Source organism: Carassius auratus, chromosome 18 (assembly GCF_003368295.1).
Source record: "Carassius auratus strain Wakin chromosome 18, ASM336829v1, whole genome shotgun sequence".
NCBI classification, from domain to species: domain Eukaryota; kingdom Metazoa; phylum Chordata; class Actinopteri; order Cypriniformes; family Cyprinidae; genus Carassius; species Carassius auratus.
Genome location: NC_039260.1, coordinates 24520120 through 24536180, shown reverse-complemented (window position 1 = coordinate 24536180; position 16061 = coordinate 24520120). Strand labels below are relative to the sequence as shown.

Below are 16061 nucleotides of genomic sequence, written 5' to 3'. Positions count from 1 at the left end.
CAGCCTTTATTCCTTCATATTGGTTTGGAAAACATGATTAAACTGTTATTTTATTTTATTTATTCTTGTTTATAAAAGGCATAATATTATTATAGTTACTTAAAAATGTAAAAGATTAGAAGAGCAGGAGTTGGTTTTGTTTCCTATTGCTACCTAAAACTTGTAAATGCCTGTAAATACATGAGGTATGTTTTCCTACAATATGTGCTTTTTATGTGATTCAAGGATATATAAAGAAACATCATAATGGTGGTTAAGAAGAAAATATCATTTTGATTAGTCACCAATGAACTGCTCTACAAAGTTCTCCAATGCGTCATAACAGTTCAAGGGAGATGCATGAGCACAAGCAATGACAGAGCAACCACCCAGATTGCACCAGTATCCAGAGCTGAAACAGAGAAGAGCAAAGATATTGTCATATGTGCAGTGTAACAGAAATGTGCACAATGGCAATGATAGTTTTAAAGCACTCACGGCGAGACGCAGTAGATGTTGTGGCCTGGCTAGTGGAAGGCTGAGCAACTGGAGTAGCAGATTGTGGTTTAGCTGCTGTAGTGCTGGTTTCTGTGACTTTAAGGAGGGAAACGGGCCCTGAGCGCACAGTGTAGCTGCGGGTCATAATGCTGTCTAATATGGTCGGGTCTGGTGTTCCCGTACAGGGATCAGAGCATCTGTCAGTTTGTTTTGTGGTAACACAAAGGTGCACTACACACTCAACATACATCTAGAAAAACAAGATCAAATAGGATTTAACAACAGGCATGCAGGAAAGAAACACCTTCACACACAACAGACATAAAGAGCCTATAGAGCATCATAAAAACACAGATAATGAAGCATACCGTGTCTCCTTTTATTCCCAGATCACCGAGATATAAGCGGAAAATCCGAACTGTTGAAGTTGATGTCAGGATCTCCAAGGTTCCATTTCCAGATACACAGCTGAAAAACAGAGCCATGTGACTGATGAATCCAGATTAAAGATGAAACAGAATGTGATAGATAAATAAAAAACAAACACAAAAAAAACATGGTGTACATGAAGCAAGAGAAAAGGTGCTAAGTCATCTTAATGTGAGATTCCACCCATTATATTACAGAAATAACTATTAGTAATATTCAGAAATGCTCTTTTGCTTTTTACTATTATTACGTAAAGCACAGAAGTCTATATGAGACAGTCATGTATTTATGGCAGTGCAGACAGACTAAGAATGAACATCCTATTAGGGTAAGTCAATAAATAAGATTCAGGGCAAAGTCATAAAAAACATATAAATTTCTCCTTAACAAGCCATCTTTACATTAATAGTCATGTCGAGGATGAGAAATTGCTGGGCTGTTGTGGGTTTCCAGGGTGCTGATATGCAGCCACACAAGGTGTCTGAGGTTTTTAGTTTTTCAAAAATCTGCCCTCTTTTGAACACTTACTCAAATTACTAGTGAAAAAAAAATAGTAGGGAAAACGGGGTGGGGTTAAAGTGAAATTTGGCCAATAACAGTGAACCATACTTGGAATTTGTGCTCTGCATTTAACCCCTCCAAGATCACACACACAGCAGTGAATACACACCAAGAGCCACTGGAGTTCAGTTCTTATACAAGGGCCTCACCTCAGTCGGGGGATTGAAGGTGGAAGAGAGCACTGTTTTTTCACACCCCCCAGCCCCCCACCAACAATCCCCACAGGACCTAAGACTCATACGCACAACCTTTGGATTACAAGTCAGACTCTCTAACCATTAGGCCAAGACTGCCCCGATAACTGATGCTAACTATTAGCAGTAGAAACAGTTTTTAATTTGAGTGATGTTGCTACTAACCCTTGGTTCAGCAGTGGCCTTGCATTTGTTAAGTCTTCTGTTTCTGATTCTACACAGCGGCCCACCATGAGCTCAGCTCGAGCCAAAGAGCAGTTGGAGAACACATGCAGGTCCAGCATGTCCATCCGGTCTGAAGCGCGTAACTCTCGAGCCCCACGCACTCGTGGTGAACTGCGCAAATGCGGCAGACTTGTCTTGCTGGCCATAGGACCCTTTCCGGGAAGGTGGAACTCCAGCCAGAAGGAAACGGCACCAAACGTCTTCACTTCTTCAGGAATTGTGATTTTAAAAGCTGGACCTTTAGCTTGTTGAGCAGGAATCCGGCAGGCGAGGGGCAGGATGAGAGTGGCCACGCGGCTTATAGTGGAGTTAGGATTGATGCTTCGTAAAGTGTTGGTGTACAGCAATTCTGATCCTAAATGCTGGATAATATAAAAAACAGATAACAATCAAATGAAATTAAAATGAAAAGATAGAAGCAGCATCATTCTCGCCTCATGCTGTTTATTGACTTTTTTCTTTAACCCTCATTCTCTTTGTAGATTACATTTTTCCATGTGAGATTACTTTATTATTAATTACATTTATTAATAAATCTATGAAGTGAGAAGGTTTCATACCATCCTCTTGGTTCCGCAGCCCGTCAGAGAGAAGGTGGCGGTGACGTGGGTCAAGTTATAAAACACTGGACAGGTCGGATCATTCAGCTGGAGAGCAGAGAAATGCAGCTTCTCCAGGAAGGAGATTGGCAGCACTAGTGACATCTGAAGCTCATGCTCTTTACATTTCAACTCTGACATGGAAATTTTCAAGAAAATTATCTTTACATTTAAATGAAATGAGGGTGAGACAAACATGATGAGTAAGACTTCTGAAGACAGTCCTTCGCTTAAACTAATCATGATGGTTTTGAAACAACAGATATAGGTAGAACTGATAGTGTTTTAGGTTTTTTCGTGTCATGATTTTATAAAAGTTTTGTATTTTTTTTTTTATTCTCTTCAAATAAAATATTGAATTTTATATCAGAAAGAAAACTTTGCAAAAGAATAAAGATAAAATCAATCCAATACCATTGGATTGTAATAGTGACTATCGCTGGTTAAATATATAGAAGGAACACAAACAAAGAATGATTAAGAATCTAAATCATTAATTTACTATGCTAACATTGACATTATTTGCTGACAGTTGAATGTTTTAATCTGTCGGTGGGAGATTTCAAAATATCAATTTTGTACTTCTAACAAATAAAAAAATAAAAAAACACACGACATCTTTAGTGTTACAAATCATTATTGCTGCTGACATTAGGTATCACTATAGTTCAGCAGGACAGTGCATTAGAGTATGATGTTTTTTGCTCTGTTCTGAGGTGTGTGAGTTTAGTGTACATGTGCTCTGTAATAAAGCTTTAGTTTGTTTCTGATTTCATTACAGATGCCTGTCACTGTTATGTGCAGTATGACATTAGGAATACTGCAACATCTGAGGCTTACAGTATCTGGAAAACCATTCTCCATATTAAGCAGTACAGGCTGAAATTGTGGAAGTGTAAAGCTTAGGTTTAATGATTTTCAACAAAACCAACTAATGTCATTATTACCTGTTCCAGGCGGCAGAGGGTCTGTCTGCACTGAAAGAGAGTGAAACTACATGAAATAAAGATCACAGGCATTTGATCTCCCACTGCCAGTTTTTGTAAATAATAACAGGAAAACGTGAGTAAAACAATCTTACTTTGCTGAAGCCATATACACCTGATGTTAGACTGCAGGCTGTGAAACAAACAATAAGGTGTTTAACTGAGCTATCACTTGTACATTTGTTATAGAAAGAATTAGAGTTGATTGCTGACTACCTCTGAGTATTAGCAGCGAAACAAACGGACAGCAGATGGGCGAACTGATTCGGACCTCGGACCCAGGACAGCTTCACAGAGCTCTGGAAATTCTGGCCTATTTCCATTGTTGATATGAAGAGCCCCGGCGGACCAGTCACAGCAATTTCAGACACACTGCATTGAGAAATGACCAGAGATTTCAATTGATTTACTGAAAAAAAATGAATTAGCTTTAAGTATTATGGTTCTTATGTTTTTGAGTTCACAATGTGTGAATGATGTGAGAATTTAGATGATTCCTTTCTATTAATTAGAAAAGCATATAACCCAATTTAATCATCAAAAATGATAACCACTACACACTTCAGTGCACCAGTGTGTTTATTCTGAATGGAGCAAACTTATCCGAGCAAACTTGCGCTCGTGCGGGACAAGCAAGAGTCCACCAAAGCTCCACGCGATGAGTCAGTAAATATATATATGTGTGTGTATTGGCATGATTGTTCAATTAATTAGCCAATTTCCTTCACCATTAGGCTATAAGTAGTAATAGGCTGAACTGCAAATAGGTAGCCTAATTCTAATACACGCAATGACTATCCATCATTAAATTTTTTATATTTATGTAGCCTACAAAATAATATTCTTTTACACTGTAATCCTTTTGTTTTTAATATTTGGCATGTTTGTGTGATGTGCATCTGTGTGTAATAAGCAAAGTCAAGCACTGTGGACCCGCCCAGAGGTGCATTTTCTACCAAAGCACTCTTTAAATAACAAAAGCTCCTTTAAAATTGCAAAGCGCCAGCAATGTGCCTGAACACACCTCTATTTTAGACCAGCACGCCCAGGGGCGCACAAATGAGTGCAAATGTATTTGCTAATTAAACGACGAGACGCTGGACGGGAAAATGCGAATGGTGCCGGATTGAAACTAGAAAACACTTGCGCTGCGTCCTGCGTCGCATTGCGCCGGGTTTATGAGTTTACTGGAGTTAAGTCATTCTGGTCAGATCAGGTTGAGGATGGATAAAAACCTGACAATTCCTCTAGATTACATCCCATTCTTCTTCAAAATGTCTCTCTTTTTTTTCTTCATCAGTAACAGCTGTTGAACATCTGGGCAGTGGTGATTCAAAGGAACCAGGCACATGGGGAAATTAACATGTCCCAACACAAGTGCACAAGTGCCTGGGCAACACATCTCTCTTTTTATAAATAAAACCATTGAACAGACTATAATTGTTCTGAACTTCTATTATTGTACAAACTGACGATGTGTGTGTGCCAGGTTCAGGGCTGCTAATGTTCTGTACTGTCTCTGACATGAATTCTGATTGAAAAAACCTTGAAGGTATTACTGCTGTGCCTGACTTTGTGCACATTTCATTTATTTATTTATTTTTTGGCACAAAATTCTGTCTATAAATAACAAACGTCTAGCTTACACTGATTGTATATTTAATAGCCAAATTCTCATCTCAATCATTTAAATGTGAAGCTGTTCTTGGACACACACACACACACACACACACACACACATATATATATATATATATATATATATATATATATATATATATATATATATATATATTCACACACACAATTGCATAATTAATGAAAAGAAAATAGAATACAAAAAGATTAGAAAGGTAGTTAGATTTTTTTAAAGAATAGAATTAGAATAATGAGTGTTAAACATTAGAGGGTCAAATAAAGATGGAAGAGATGTGTTTTAAGCCGATTCTTGAAAACGTTTTAAGTGCAGGCATATTCTCTGAGCGAGCCCAGAGAAAAATCCTTGTGCGTTTCGTATGTGGTGCAGAAGCAGCAGGACTCATACTCATTGTGCTTTCACACAGGACGCGTTTGCAGTCCTCTACTCGGTACGTGAACGATCGCTGCACTGCTGCAGACGCAACGCTCCTGGAACACAGTGAACGCTGGAATCTTAATATGGGTGTGTAAAAAAAAATACGAAATGCATACGCACTGCAGACGGAGTGTGTGTGAAACAGGCGTAAGGTTGGAATTACTTTACAGCTTTCTCAAGCAGTTTGTGATGCATTTTGGAAACAGGAGATGATCCCCTGGTCTAATGCACCACCTGTCTTGAGAAACCCGTTCTCAAAGACTTAACGTTACTTTTAGTCATTATTTTATTTGGGTAGCACACATATTCTGAATGCCTTCGGCGGAATTCAAATGAGCCATTTTAATCTAGATTTATTCCAAGACTACAGTGAGATTAATCTAGATTAAAAAATTTAATCTATGCCCACCACTAACACACACACACTCACACCCACACACACACACACACACACACACACACACATATACACACATATATATGAGACTGTCAAGCAAAAACTTTTTTTAGTTTATTCAATACTAATAGGTTTTTTATTCCACAACTTAAAATTCCAAGTTTCAGAACACTAACATTAGTACGATTACCATGTTACTAATACTATATGTGAAAGTGATTGTGTCCTTTAATCTTTAAAACAACGGGAAGAAATGTAACATAACGATTTCATCATATATATATATAGCTTATAATTATAATTTGAATCTATTACTTGAACAGACAATGAACAGAGATGTGGTCTGCAGCCGTGCTTCTGGTGTTTGAGCTGTGACATTGACAGCACTCGAATCCAGTGGACGTTGTAAATATACAGGAAAAACACGGCAGAGAACCAGAGAGTTGAGCAGGTGTGTGCTCGCTGTCAATCAGCGTATAAGATCAGCACAAGATATAACTGTCCTGTGCTGTCAGCTCACCTCTGTACTCTTGAGTCCACTGTAATGTTGACATGGACCTCCTCAAAGGGCAGTACGTGGATTACAGCGCCTCCTGCTGGACTGACGCCTGTGAACTCCGGCACAACTGAGCAGCCAGCTCCGCTTTCAACTGCAATAGATCATTACACACTGTTAAACTTCCTACAAATGTGCATGGAACAGTCCTATCTCATTTATCTTTTTTATATGTTTAAATATATTAATCTAACGCTTTTTGTATTTTACATTTATATATATTTAGTTTCATATTTAGTATCACTTTAGTCTCACATGACACACAAAACCTACAAATACACAGACTACACACTAGTGAGATACATTCAAAAACACTGTTACAAAAGTGTGTGACTATTACAGTATAACATAAATACAGGAGTGCAGATACAGTGGAATTTAACAATAAGCTTTAAGGTTTCTTATTAATTCAATAATGTAAAATATATTTTACAGTAGATAAAAACATTAGGAAAGATAGGTTGAGATATAAAACAACTGAATATTAACTCAATGCTCAAGTAACTCAATTAACATTATGCAACACAACACCATATAATCTCAATTGTTGAATTCAGCATCCTCTGCCAGGTTGCATTACAGTGTTGGTAATGACCTTATTTGCCGTACTAGAGCAGTTTCTTACTATTCTGACAAAACACTCTCTATCTCCCATAGACACTCATCCAGCAAGAACACAGCACATGTAAGAAGTACAAATCAGTCCATCAGTTCCTCAGTTAGGAGTTTGTGGGTGTACGATGTGCTAAAGTACTTACTGTACGTAGAACAGTACAATTTCTCTCATCTAAAGTGTGTTCTGTAGTTACACTGTATGTGTAATTATTGTAAAATCCCTGTAGGTGAGCCTGTAAGCATGCTTCCCTCATGCAAGAAAATGGTCAACTATTGTGCTTTGCATTTCATCAAAAACAAATAACCTCTGACCCCTTCATTTCTCTTTCCCCTCCTGTTTCTCTTTGTCTCGCACATGTAGGATTCATTTTCCTGAGATAAATGCTTGCTCTTTGAGTTCTTTGACACTTGAGGTAATTGGGCCAAGTGAATCATATAAAGTGTGTCAGCAATCGAGAGAAACTGTGATCTCACGGCTCTAATGCAAGTGTCCAGCAAACATGGATGAAGTTAGTTGAGAGAATCTGGATCATTTCTATTTTATTTGTTTGAACATTATCTCTACATAATTCATATATTTCAGATATGTTAGAGAAGCAACTTAATTATTTCCTACCTTTGTAACTTTGTTACTATATTACTAACTATTATGAAACATATGACTGATAGAATGTATATCTGATGTAGTTTCGCCCATTTCAGTTTTTTCTTTAGTTATATTGTTGAATGTTTTTACAGCTTCAAGCTAGAGTAATTCATAAGTTCACTGTGAATATTCAGATGAAATGCTGACCTGTTATTAGGAGATGCACAGGTACAGTAGATAGCGGCTCGGCCTTGCTATCAGATGAAGGAAAATCCTCCACCATGATCAGAACTGAATACTGACCCAGACCGGCTCTACTTTCATACAGCAGTGTACATGTCTCCTTCCAGGGTTAAACACAAGCATTTTGGGAAGAAACCACATCATATTCATTATTGAATGTATTTAAAAAAAAAATATTGTTACAAATTGATTGAAACAAATGCAAATATAGGTAAAGATGTCTGACTTCATTAAGGTGCAGAAATTCACCAAGTTCATTCTTCTTAAAACGGCAGCGAATCTCATCTTCATCCAAATCCATCACATTCACCGGGATTTCTTGAGGACAAGCAGCTTGTAACCTGACACAAGAGAAGCACAGGTTTAAGACATACAGTATATTTTCTGTCAGTATTTCAGGGCATGGGAAGCACTGTTCACCTGACTGGAGGAGGAAGAGCCACAGACGGAGGCTGGTTAATACGGTTAGTGTCAGCTCTCACAGACAGATCTGCTCGTGAATCCAGTGACACGGCTCCTTCAGATCTGAAGGAGGGAACGCAGTGTGAGATTTCAGTCGCTCCACAGGTGATCGACTTGGACAGAGTGCGTGATCACTCACCCGAGCTGAAGGGCAGATGTGTGGTGTTCAGGGATGTTCTTCTGCCACTGATGAAGACACCAGCCAGGTGAAGGTAAAGCCCCTGTCAGAGGAGAGGAGCTGAGCTGATCCTTGCAGTCTCCTCCGTTACACAGCTCATCCAGGGCCGGACACGGCAGACTGGACACCACACTGTAATGAGCCCTGACCTGCAGCACACAGCCGCCAGATCTTAACACAATAAGCCCTGTCTGTGGCTCTTTATCCCTTGTTTGGCCTACGAGTGATAGTTCAGTTCTTTGTCTGTTCTTGTGTGTGTATATATATATTGTCTTTGTTTTGGTAAAGAATAATTTGCAAATAGTTTGAGCCTCAACTATCTTCTTCACTACACAATGTGCCAAACATAAGCTGCATCTAAATGTTAATAGTAAAATATTTATTTTAAAATCAATATCACATTTGCGATTGTGCAGATAATCAGTGAAACATCGTGTGGTATTACTTAACTACATCATATGATATAAATATAAGACACAAACTCACTCATGGGAATTTATTGAATTCTTGGGTCATTTCTAACTGAATTCTCATAGGCTTCATCACACAATGCTTTTAAAGTGTGTAACATGCTCATGTCTACCCTCACTTCATTAAAACAATCACTATATTATTAAAGATGATACAGATGAACAATAAAGAGGGTAAATAAATTTTTCCTGAATCAGAGGTTTTAAATCAAGACACATGGGAAAAGATACAGAACAGAGAAAGCAATATTGTGTTTGTAGTTGTGATGGGTCTCACCGGCTGGGATTTGTCCTGGTCAAGCAGCTCAATGTTAACAGCTGCGCCCAAAATAGATCCGGCAGTGATTCGGACAAATGGCAGCAAACTGACGGCCAGAAACCAAACACTGCAGCCCACATCCAGCTTCATCACTGCTGTGCACGGGCTGATCCAGACCAACACAAACACAAAATATCCTTCACCTTTCTTTCTGCTGACAGTAATATATTCAAAGTGTTAACCATCAAGAAACATCTAAACAGAATCTTCGTTAACTTAAGCTGCTAATTCAGTTTTATTATGATTTCCTCTCAAAGAAAACTGTTTTTTTTTAATCATTCTTCAGATTTTCCAATACCTTGATCAAATATGTTAAAGCTTGCATTAGCAGTTTAGCAGTCCTTTAAAAGAAGTATCTCATGTCATGATTGTGAAAGAATCAGAAACACTGACCTCCTGATGTCTGTCTGCCTTCAGAATGGTTTCCCTTCACTCTGATTATCGCTGGTTTGTCAGTAACTTGGATATTTTGGATAGATTAGAGAATGTCCCAAGCTTCTGAACATCTTGTTTCCTAGCATCAATGTGAAAGTAAAATGTTGTAAAAGAGGAGAGCAAACTGGCTTGGCGAGATTTGTGAAGGCATTTATGTCTATTGTTAAGTGTTTACCTGTCAAGCAGCATAAATGCCAGGAACAGACAATATGTTGTGAAGCTCAACAAAGAAAAAAAGAAAACAAAAAAAAATACTGCTTCCTCTTTGAATATCGTAGACAGAACACAAAACTCACAACTGCTAATGGCCAGTAAACTGAGAAAATGTACAGGCTACAAACTATAAACAGACATGAAGCTGAATTCTGTGACTGAGCTCTTAATTCCTCACACGTCAGTGAAGATCAAAGGTCATATGAGCTCTGTGTGCTCATGTTTCACAGAAACTGCTCCAGTCACATGAAGAAACACCCTCATATTTATCACAACTACACAAGTTAAATAACTTTCCACTGAGATGCTTGAAGGTGTCTCCTGTAGTTAATGGATTTTTGTCTTTAACCTCAGGAGGATGTGATCCTAATTCCACAGTTATAATATTGGTAGTGATTTAATTAGTACATAAAGAAGCAACAGGCTAATTAGATTTTATACATTTAAACTGAAAAATATTGCTGTTTTTTAAAAGAAGTCACAGACCATTCTGACAGCAATTTAATGAAGCAAAGGCTGTAATGGGTTTGTTATCAAGGCACATGAAAATATGAGGATTTCTCCAAAGTCTGCTGTGTTGGATGTTGAGCTCATCATCACTGTTGCAAAGTCCCCTTATTATACCACGTGACTTCTTTCTTCTTTTTTGTAAGTTGCGTGAAAAAAATCCCAGGTCGCGGGTTGTGGTTTTTTGGGGCTCTCAACAAATTTGGATGTTGTTGAAAAGTTCATTTAAGTAATTCGTCTCAAATTGAGAAACTTGTGCATTAAATATATTCAATGCACAAAGACTGAAGTCTTTGGTTCTTTTAATTGTGATGATTTTGGCCCACATTTAACAAAAACCCACCAACAAATTAGAATACTTAATAAGACCAATAGAACAACATATTAGTGAATTGTTTGACTTCTGCAAAGTAGGTTCATTAACTGTACATGTACTGAATACAGGGGCTCCTTTTGCTTTAATTACTGCCTCAGTTTGAAGTGGCATGGAGGTGATCAGTTTGTGGCACTGATATGGAAGCCCAGGTTTCTTTGATAGTGGCCTTCAGCTCATCTGCATTGTTTGGTCTCGTCTCTCATCATCTTCTTGACAATAGCCCATAGATTCTTTCTGGGGTTCAGGTCTGGTGACCAACACCATGGTCATTTAACCAACATTTGATGCTTTTGGCAGTGTGGGCAGGTGCCAAATCCTGCTGGAAAATGAAATTGGCATCTTCAAAAAGCTGCTTAGCAGATGGAAGCATGAAGTGCTCCAAAATTTCTTGGTAAACAGGTGCAGTGACTTTGGTTTTCAAGAACACAATGAACCAACACCAGCAGATGACATTGCACACAAAATCATCACAGACTGTGGAAACTTAACACTGGACTCCAGGGCAAGGCAAGTTTGTTTATATAGCACATATCATACACCATGGCAATTCAAAGTGCTTAACATGCAGAAAAATAATAACAAAAATAAAAACAAGCAATTTTAAAACTTTGGAAATGATTTAAATAGAATGAATTTAAAATATTTATAAATTTCAAATGATTTTATATAAAATACAGTGTATACCTAAAATTCAGTTCAATCAGTTCAGACATTGCACAGTGCTCATTTAATAAATGCACAGCTAAACAGATGAGTTTTGAGTCTAGATTTAAATGTGACTAGTGTTTTAGCACATCTGATCTCTTCTGGAAGCTGATTCCAACTGCGAGCGGCATAGTAACTAAAGGAGGACTCCCCTTGTTTTGTGTGAACCCTTGGTATTTCTAACTGACTCGATCCTAATGATCTGAGTGCTCTGTTAGCCTTATATTCAGTGAACATATCTGCAATATATTTTGGTCCCAGGTCATTGAGTGATTTATATACGAGTAAAAGTACTTTAGAATCAATCCTAATTGTAACTGGAAGCCAGTGTAAGGACCTGAGGACTGGTGTGATATGCTCAGATTTTCTGGTTCTAGTCAGAATCCTGGCAGCAGTGTTCTGGACGAGCTGCAACTGTCTAGTGGTCTTTTTGGGGGCTCCAAGCAACTGGGGCTATGAGCTTTTCCACACTTCCTCCAGACTTTGGTTACTAAATGAAATACAAAACTTGCTCTCATCTGAAAAGAGGACTTTGGACCACTGGGCAACAGTCCAGTTTTTCTTCTTCTTAGCCCAGGTAAGACGCCTCTGACGTTGTCTGTGGTTCAGCAAATTCCTCAACACATCTGTGTGTGGTGGCTCATGAAGCCTTGACCCCAGCCTCAGTCCATTTCTTGTGAAGTTCACTCAAATTCTTCCATCAATTTTGCTTGACAATCCTCATAAGGCTGTGGTTCTCTCGGTTGGTTGTGCATCTTTTTTCTTCCACTCAACTTTCTGTTAACATGCTTGGATACAGCCCTCCGTGAACAGCAGCTTCTTTGGCAATGAATGTTTGTGGCTCCTTGTGAAGGGTGTCAATGATTGTTTTCTGAACAACTGTCAGATCATCAGTCTTCCCCATGATTGTGTAGCCTAGTGAACTAAACTGAGAGACCATTTAGAAGGCTCAGGAAACCTTTGCAGGTGTTTTGAGTTGATTAGCTGATTGGCATGTCACCATTTTTTAATTTGTTGAGATTAGGGTTAGGGTTAGGTGGGTTTTTGTGAGCTAAAATCATCACAATAAACTTAAATGTAATTAACTCAGACTTAAACTACTCCATCTGTGTGCATTGAATTTATTTAATACACGAGTCTCACAATTTGAGTTGAATTACTGAAATGAACTTTTTCTAGGCATTCTAATTTATTGAGATGCACCTGTAAATACTGTACCCTAATTCGTCAATCATTCAACCCCCTCCTTCTTCTCCTCAAGCATGTTTTCGCAAGCATGTCACCAACAATGTGGTCCAAGTATGGAAAATACTTGAAAAGTTCAGAGACTTGTTTAAAGATATCAGAGGGCCAGTATTCACTGGAGATCAGTGAGAGGACAGACCTTTTTATGGTAAAGTAGTTGTGTAGTAGTGCATTATTTCAGTGTCTCATTGAACAAAACTGTTTCACCATTTTTTAGCTTAATGGACATTCAGGCAAAGACAGAGGAGAACTGGCCCCCCAACTGAGCCTGGTTTCTTCCAAGGTTTTTTCTCCATTCTGTCACCAATGGAATTTTGGTTTCTTGCTGCTGTCACTTCTGGCTTGCTTAGTTGGGGACACTTCGTTTCCAGCGATTTCATCAACTTGACTGCACAGATACTAGAGTCAGTCCTTGCTTTCCAACGGATGGTTTGAGGAGCAGTGGAGGATCTGAGTGAAGGAGAAATAGGATTGTCTTAGGGTAAGAGCACGCAGATTAATATAAGGGAGTCTGGTAAAGTTCCAGAATATCACAGAACTAATAGACCTCACCTATTCTAAGCTCTCTGGGGGAGAAAGGGAAGACAGGTTTTAGAAGTGAGACGTGGATTATGGGATGGAGCTGATATGTGATGTTGTTGATTTGCCTCTAGATTGGAAAGGGACCTATATAGCAGGGTCAGGGCAGGTGGGGGCAGAGATTCTGGGTCGATAGCCAGACCTGATCACCTTGCTGGAACTGAGGAGGGTCTGACTGATGAGCGTCTGTAAAGAACTTATGCCTCCACACTGCACACTGAAGGTGGATGTGTGCTGAGTACCATAACATCTTGCTCTCTCAGAACCAGAAGTCCACAGCTGGAACCTCATAGGGCTCCTATCCTATCAAGTCCTGGCTGGGATGTGTCCGGTATAAACGGCACATATGGTCACCCTACAAATGTGCGATGTCTGAACCACTGAGGATGTACGTCCAAAATCAGCGTACTTTGTATTGAGAAATGAGCGCAGACCTACATCACCAGACTATTTGCCTAATCTTCCTGGTACTTTAAATCACGGTGGAAACACAGAAAGCAACAGGTCTGGCGGGAAAAATGTTTCTGTTTGCCTAATTTGTAAATTAAAAATACATTCTTTAATGAGATAACTATGTGGTTATTGTGAAATTACTCTGGGTCAGGATACAGGGTGGTTTCATGCTGTTGCACATTCAGACTGGGTGTCCAGAGCCCGGTATTTAGTGTACTGAGCCTCCCTGTGGAAATACCTTGGTTTGGGTGACGTCACGGATGTGTTCGGTGTATAGGGCTGAGAATGAGGGAAATGTGTTAAAAATAGGGCTTAGTAGACTTGATGGGAGTTATCTTTATTAGCATCTCTGAGATATTGTAAATTCATGTGGTCAGTTATGACGGTGAATGGTGAAGATGCTCCCTCCAGCCAGTGACATCACTCCACCAGAGCTAACTTGATGGCCACCAGTTCACGGTTGCCTATGTCGTAGCTTTGTTCTACAGAGGTCAGTTTCCAGGAGAAATATGTACAAGGATGGAGGTGGGGAGGCTCACCATGGTACTGAGATAGCACAGCCCCTGCTCCAGTGGTCGAGACATCCGCCTTCCACCACCATCTACGAAGAGGACTTGAGGAACTGGGTGATGAAGGATGGGGGCCATGCTGAATACTTCTTTGAGAATGTGGGAGGCTTCGTGGGCATCTGGGTTCCAGAACAGAGACTTTGGCTTGCTGCGCAGCATAGAGGTAAGGGGCGCAGTGAGTCGATTTAACTGGTGAATGGACTGCCTATAGAAGCTGGCAAATCCTAGGAATCTCTGTAGTTCCTTCACTGACTGTGTAGGTGGCCACTGTTGGATGACGTCCACTAGGGTCCCTAAAGTACCAGAAAGGAGACATTTTCCTTGTGCAGACACCCAACACTCAACGTATGAGTTTTCATTTATATGCTGTGTATTGCTGATGATTGCATTATTTTATATATATATATGGATCGGTTTACATAAGAGAGAGTTAATTTCTCCATCCTGTTCATGTGTGTTTTTAATTGGGAGGTTTTGTACTTGTTCAGAAGATGTGTAATTAAAGCCCCCAAGTGTATAACAGTGAAAACAAGTGGCTGGGAAGCGTTGTCTTCTAAATGTCGAGATACCCCATTAATGATGGGACAGAGTTAATTAATAAAGCATTATAAAAATAAAAATATTAAAAATTAAAATTAAATAAAAAAGGCTAGTATGCTATATCATGTGTGTGAATCCTGCAGGCAATAATAAATAATTTTTATTTTTTATATAATGATTAAATCAGATAATAAGATAGATAGATAGATAAGGTAGCTGATCAAAAAAAGGTGAGATTTATAAGGCTTTCATAAAACAAAGCTACTAATACAAATTATGTGTTATTCATATTCTTATTCCAGGAATAACTGAATGATATTCTATTATTTTAGAATGTTCCACAAAAGCTGGCTGACTTCATTGACTGTTGGATCTTGATATTGATGGTGAAGAAAAGGAAGATAAATGAATATATATATATATGTGTGTGTGTGTGTGTGTGTGTGTGTGTGTATGTAATGATAAAATATTATAGAACAGGACTATAGAAAAGGACTTTGATATTTAACTGACCTCTGTGACGTGAGGCAGCTAGCAGACGGTCGGTTTAGCCAGTCTGTCTGCTTCCTGACCTTGGCCCCAGTTACTCAAGTACAAACTCTAAGACTATTTGCCATATTTCTAGAGAGAAGAGTGGCGCCACCCCAGGAGGGATGAAGACCATCTCTTTTCAACAGGTCAGGTCTGCCCCAAAAGCTCGTCCAATTGTCTATATAACCTATGTTATTCTGTGGGCACCACTTAGACATCCAGCCATTGAGTGATGACAATCTGCTATGCATCTCATCACCACGGTAAGCAGGGAGGGGACCAGAGCATATTACAGTGTCTGACATCGTGCTTGCAAGTTCACACACCTCTTTAAAGTTATTTTTAGTGATCTCCGACTGGTGAAGTCTTACATCATTAGCACCGGCATGAATAACAATCTTACAGTATTTATCAGGGGGGCAGGGTTTAATTTTTTTTTTTTATAGCACCCCTGGGCGCCGCCATTGGCTAGCGGAGCCCCACCTGCTGTTAGCATTCCATTGACTCCCATTCAAAAAAAAAAAAAACCCTTATAGC

The 16061-nt window shown here is 39.1% G+C and overlaps 1 protein-coding gene across 2 annotated transcripts; it reads right to left on the bottom strand.

Moving 5' to 3' along the window:
* LOC113118740 (uncharacterized) lies at positions 1 to 10184 on the bottom strand. Of its 2 annotated transcripts, none has more exons than XM_026288150.1 (16): positions 9982 to 10184; positions 9765 to 9885; positions 9330 to 9522; positions 8544 to 8731; positions 8363 to 8467; positions 8169 to 8283; positions 7907 to 8042; positions 6463 to 6592; positions 3688 to 3843; positions 3567 to 3604; positions 3433 to 3462; positions 2447 to 2619; positions 1827 to 2248; positions 846 to 945; positions 478 to 727; positions 1 to 391 (listed from the first exon to the last, which is right to left on the bottom strand). In XM_026288150.1, the coding sequence occupies exons 3-16, from the start codon at positions 9459 to 9461 to the stop codon at positions 327 to 329; spliced, it is 2040 nt and encodes a 679-aa protein (XP_026143935.1). In that variant the 5' UTR covers positions 9462 to 9522; positions 9765 to 9885; positions 9982 to 10184; the 3' UTR covers positions 1 to 326. The 2 variants fall into 2 exon arrangements, with proteins under 2 accessions (XP_026143935.1, XP_026143934.1); XM_026288149.1 differs by having other exon boundaries at positions 9330 to 9477.
* Between the last annotated feature and the right edge of the window lie 5877 nt (positions 10185 to 16061).

Bases quoted from the DNA above. Each gene is read 5' to 3' on its own strand.
- LOC113118740 (XM_026288150.1), bottom strand. From the start codon at position 9,461: ATGAAGCTGGATGTGGGCTGCAGTGTTTGGTTTCTGGCCGTCAGTTTG. The intron at 2,620-3,432 runs GTAATAATGACA...TTTCCATGTCAG, and splicing joins CCCTCTGCCGCCTGGAACAG to AGTTGAAATGTAAAGAGCAT. The intron at 946-1,826 runs GTTAGTAGCAAC...TCTGTTTTTCAG, and splicing joins AGGCCACTGCTGAACCAAGG to CTGTGTATCTGGAAATGGAA.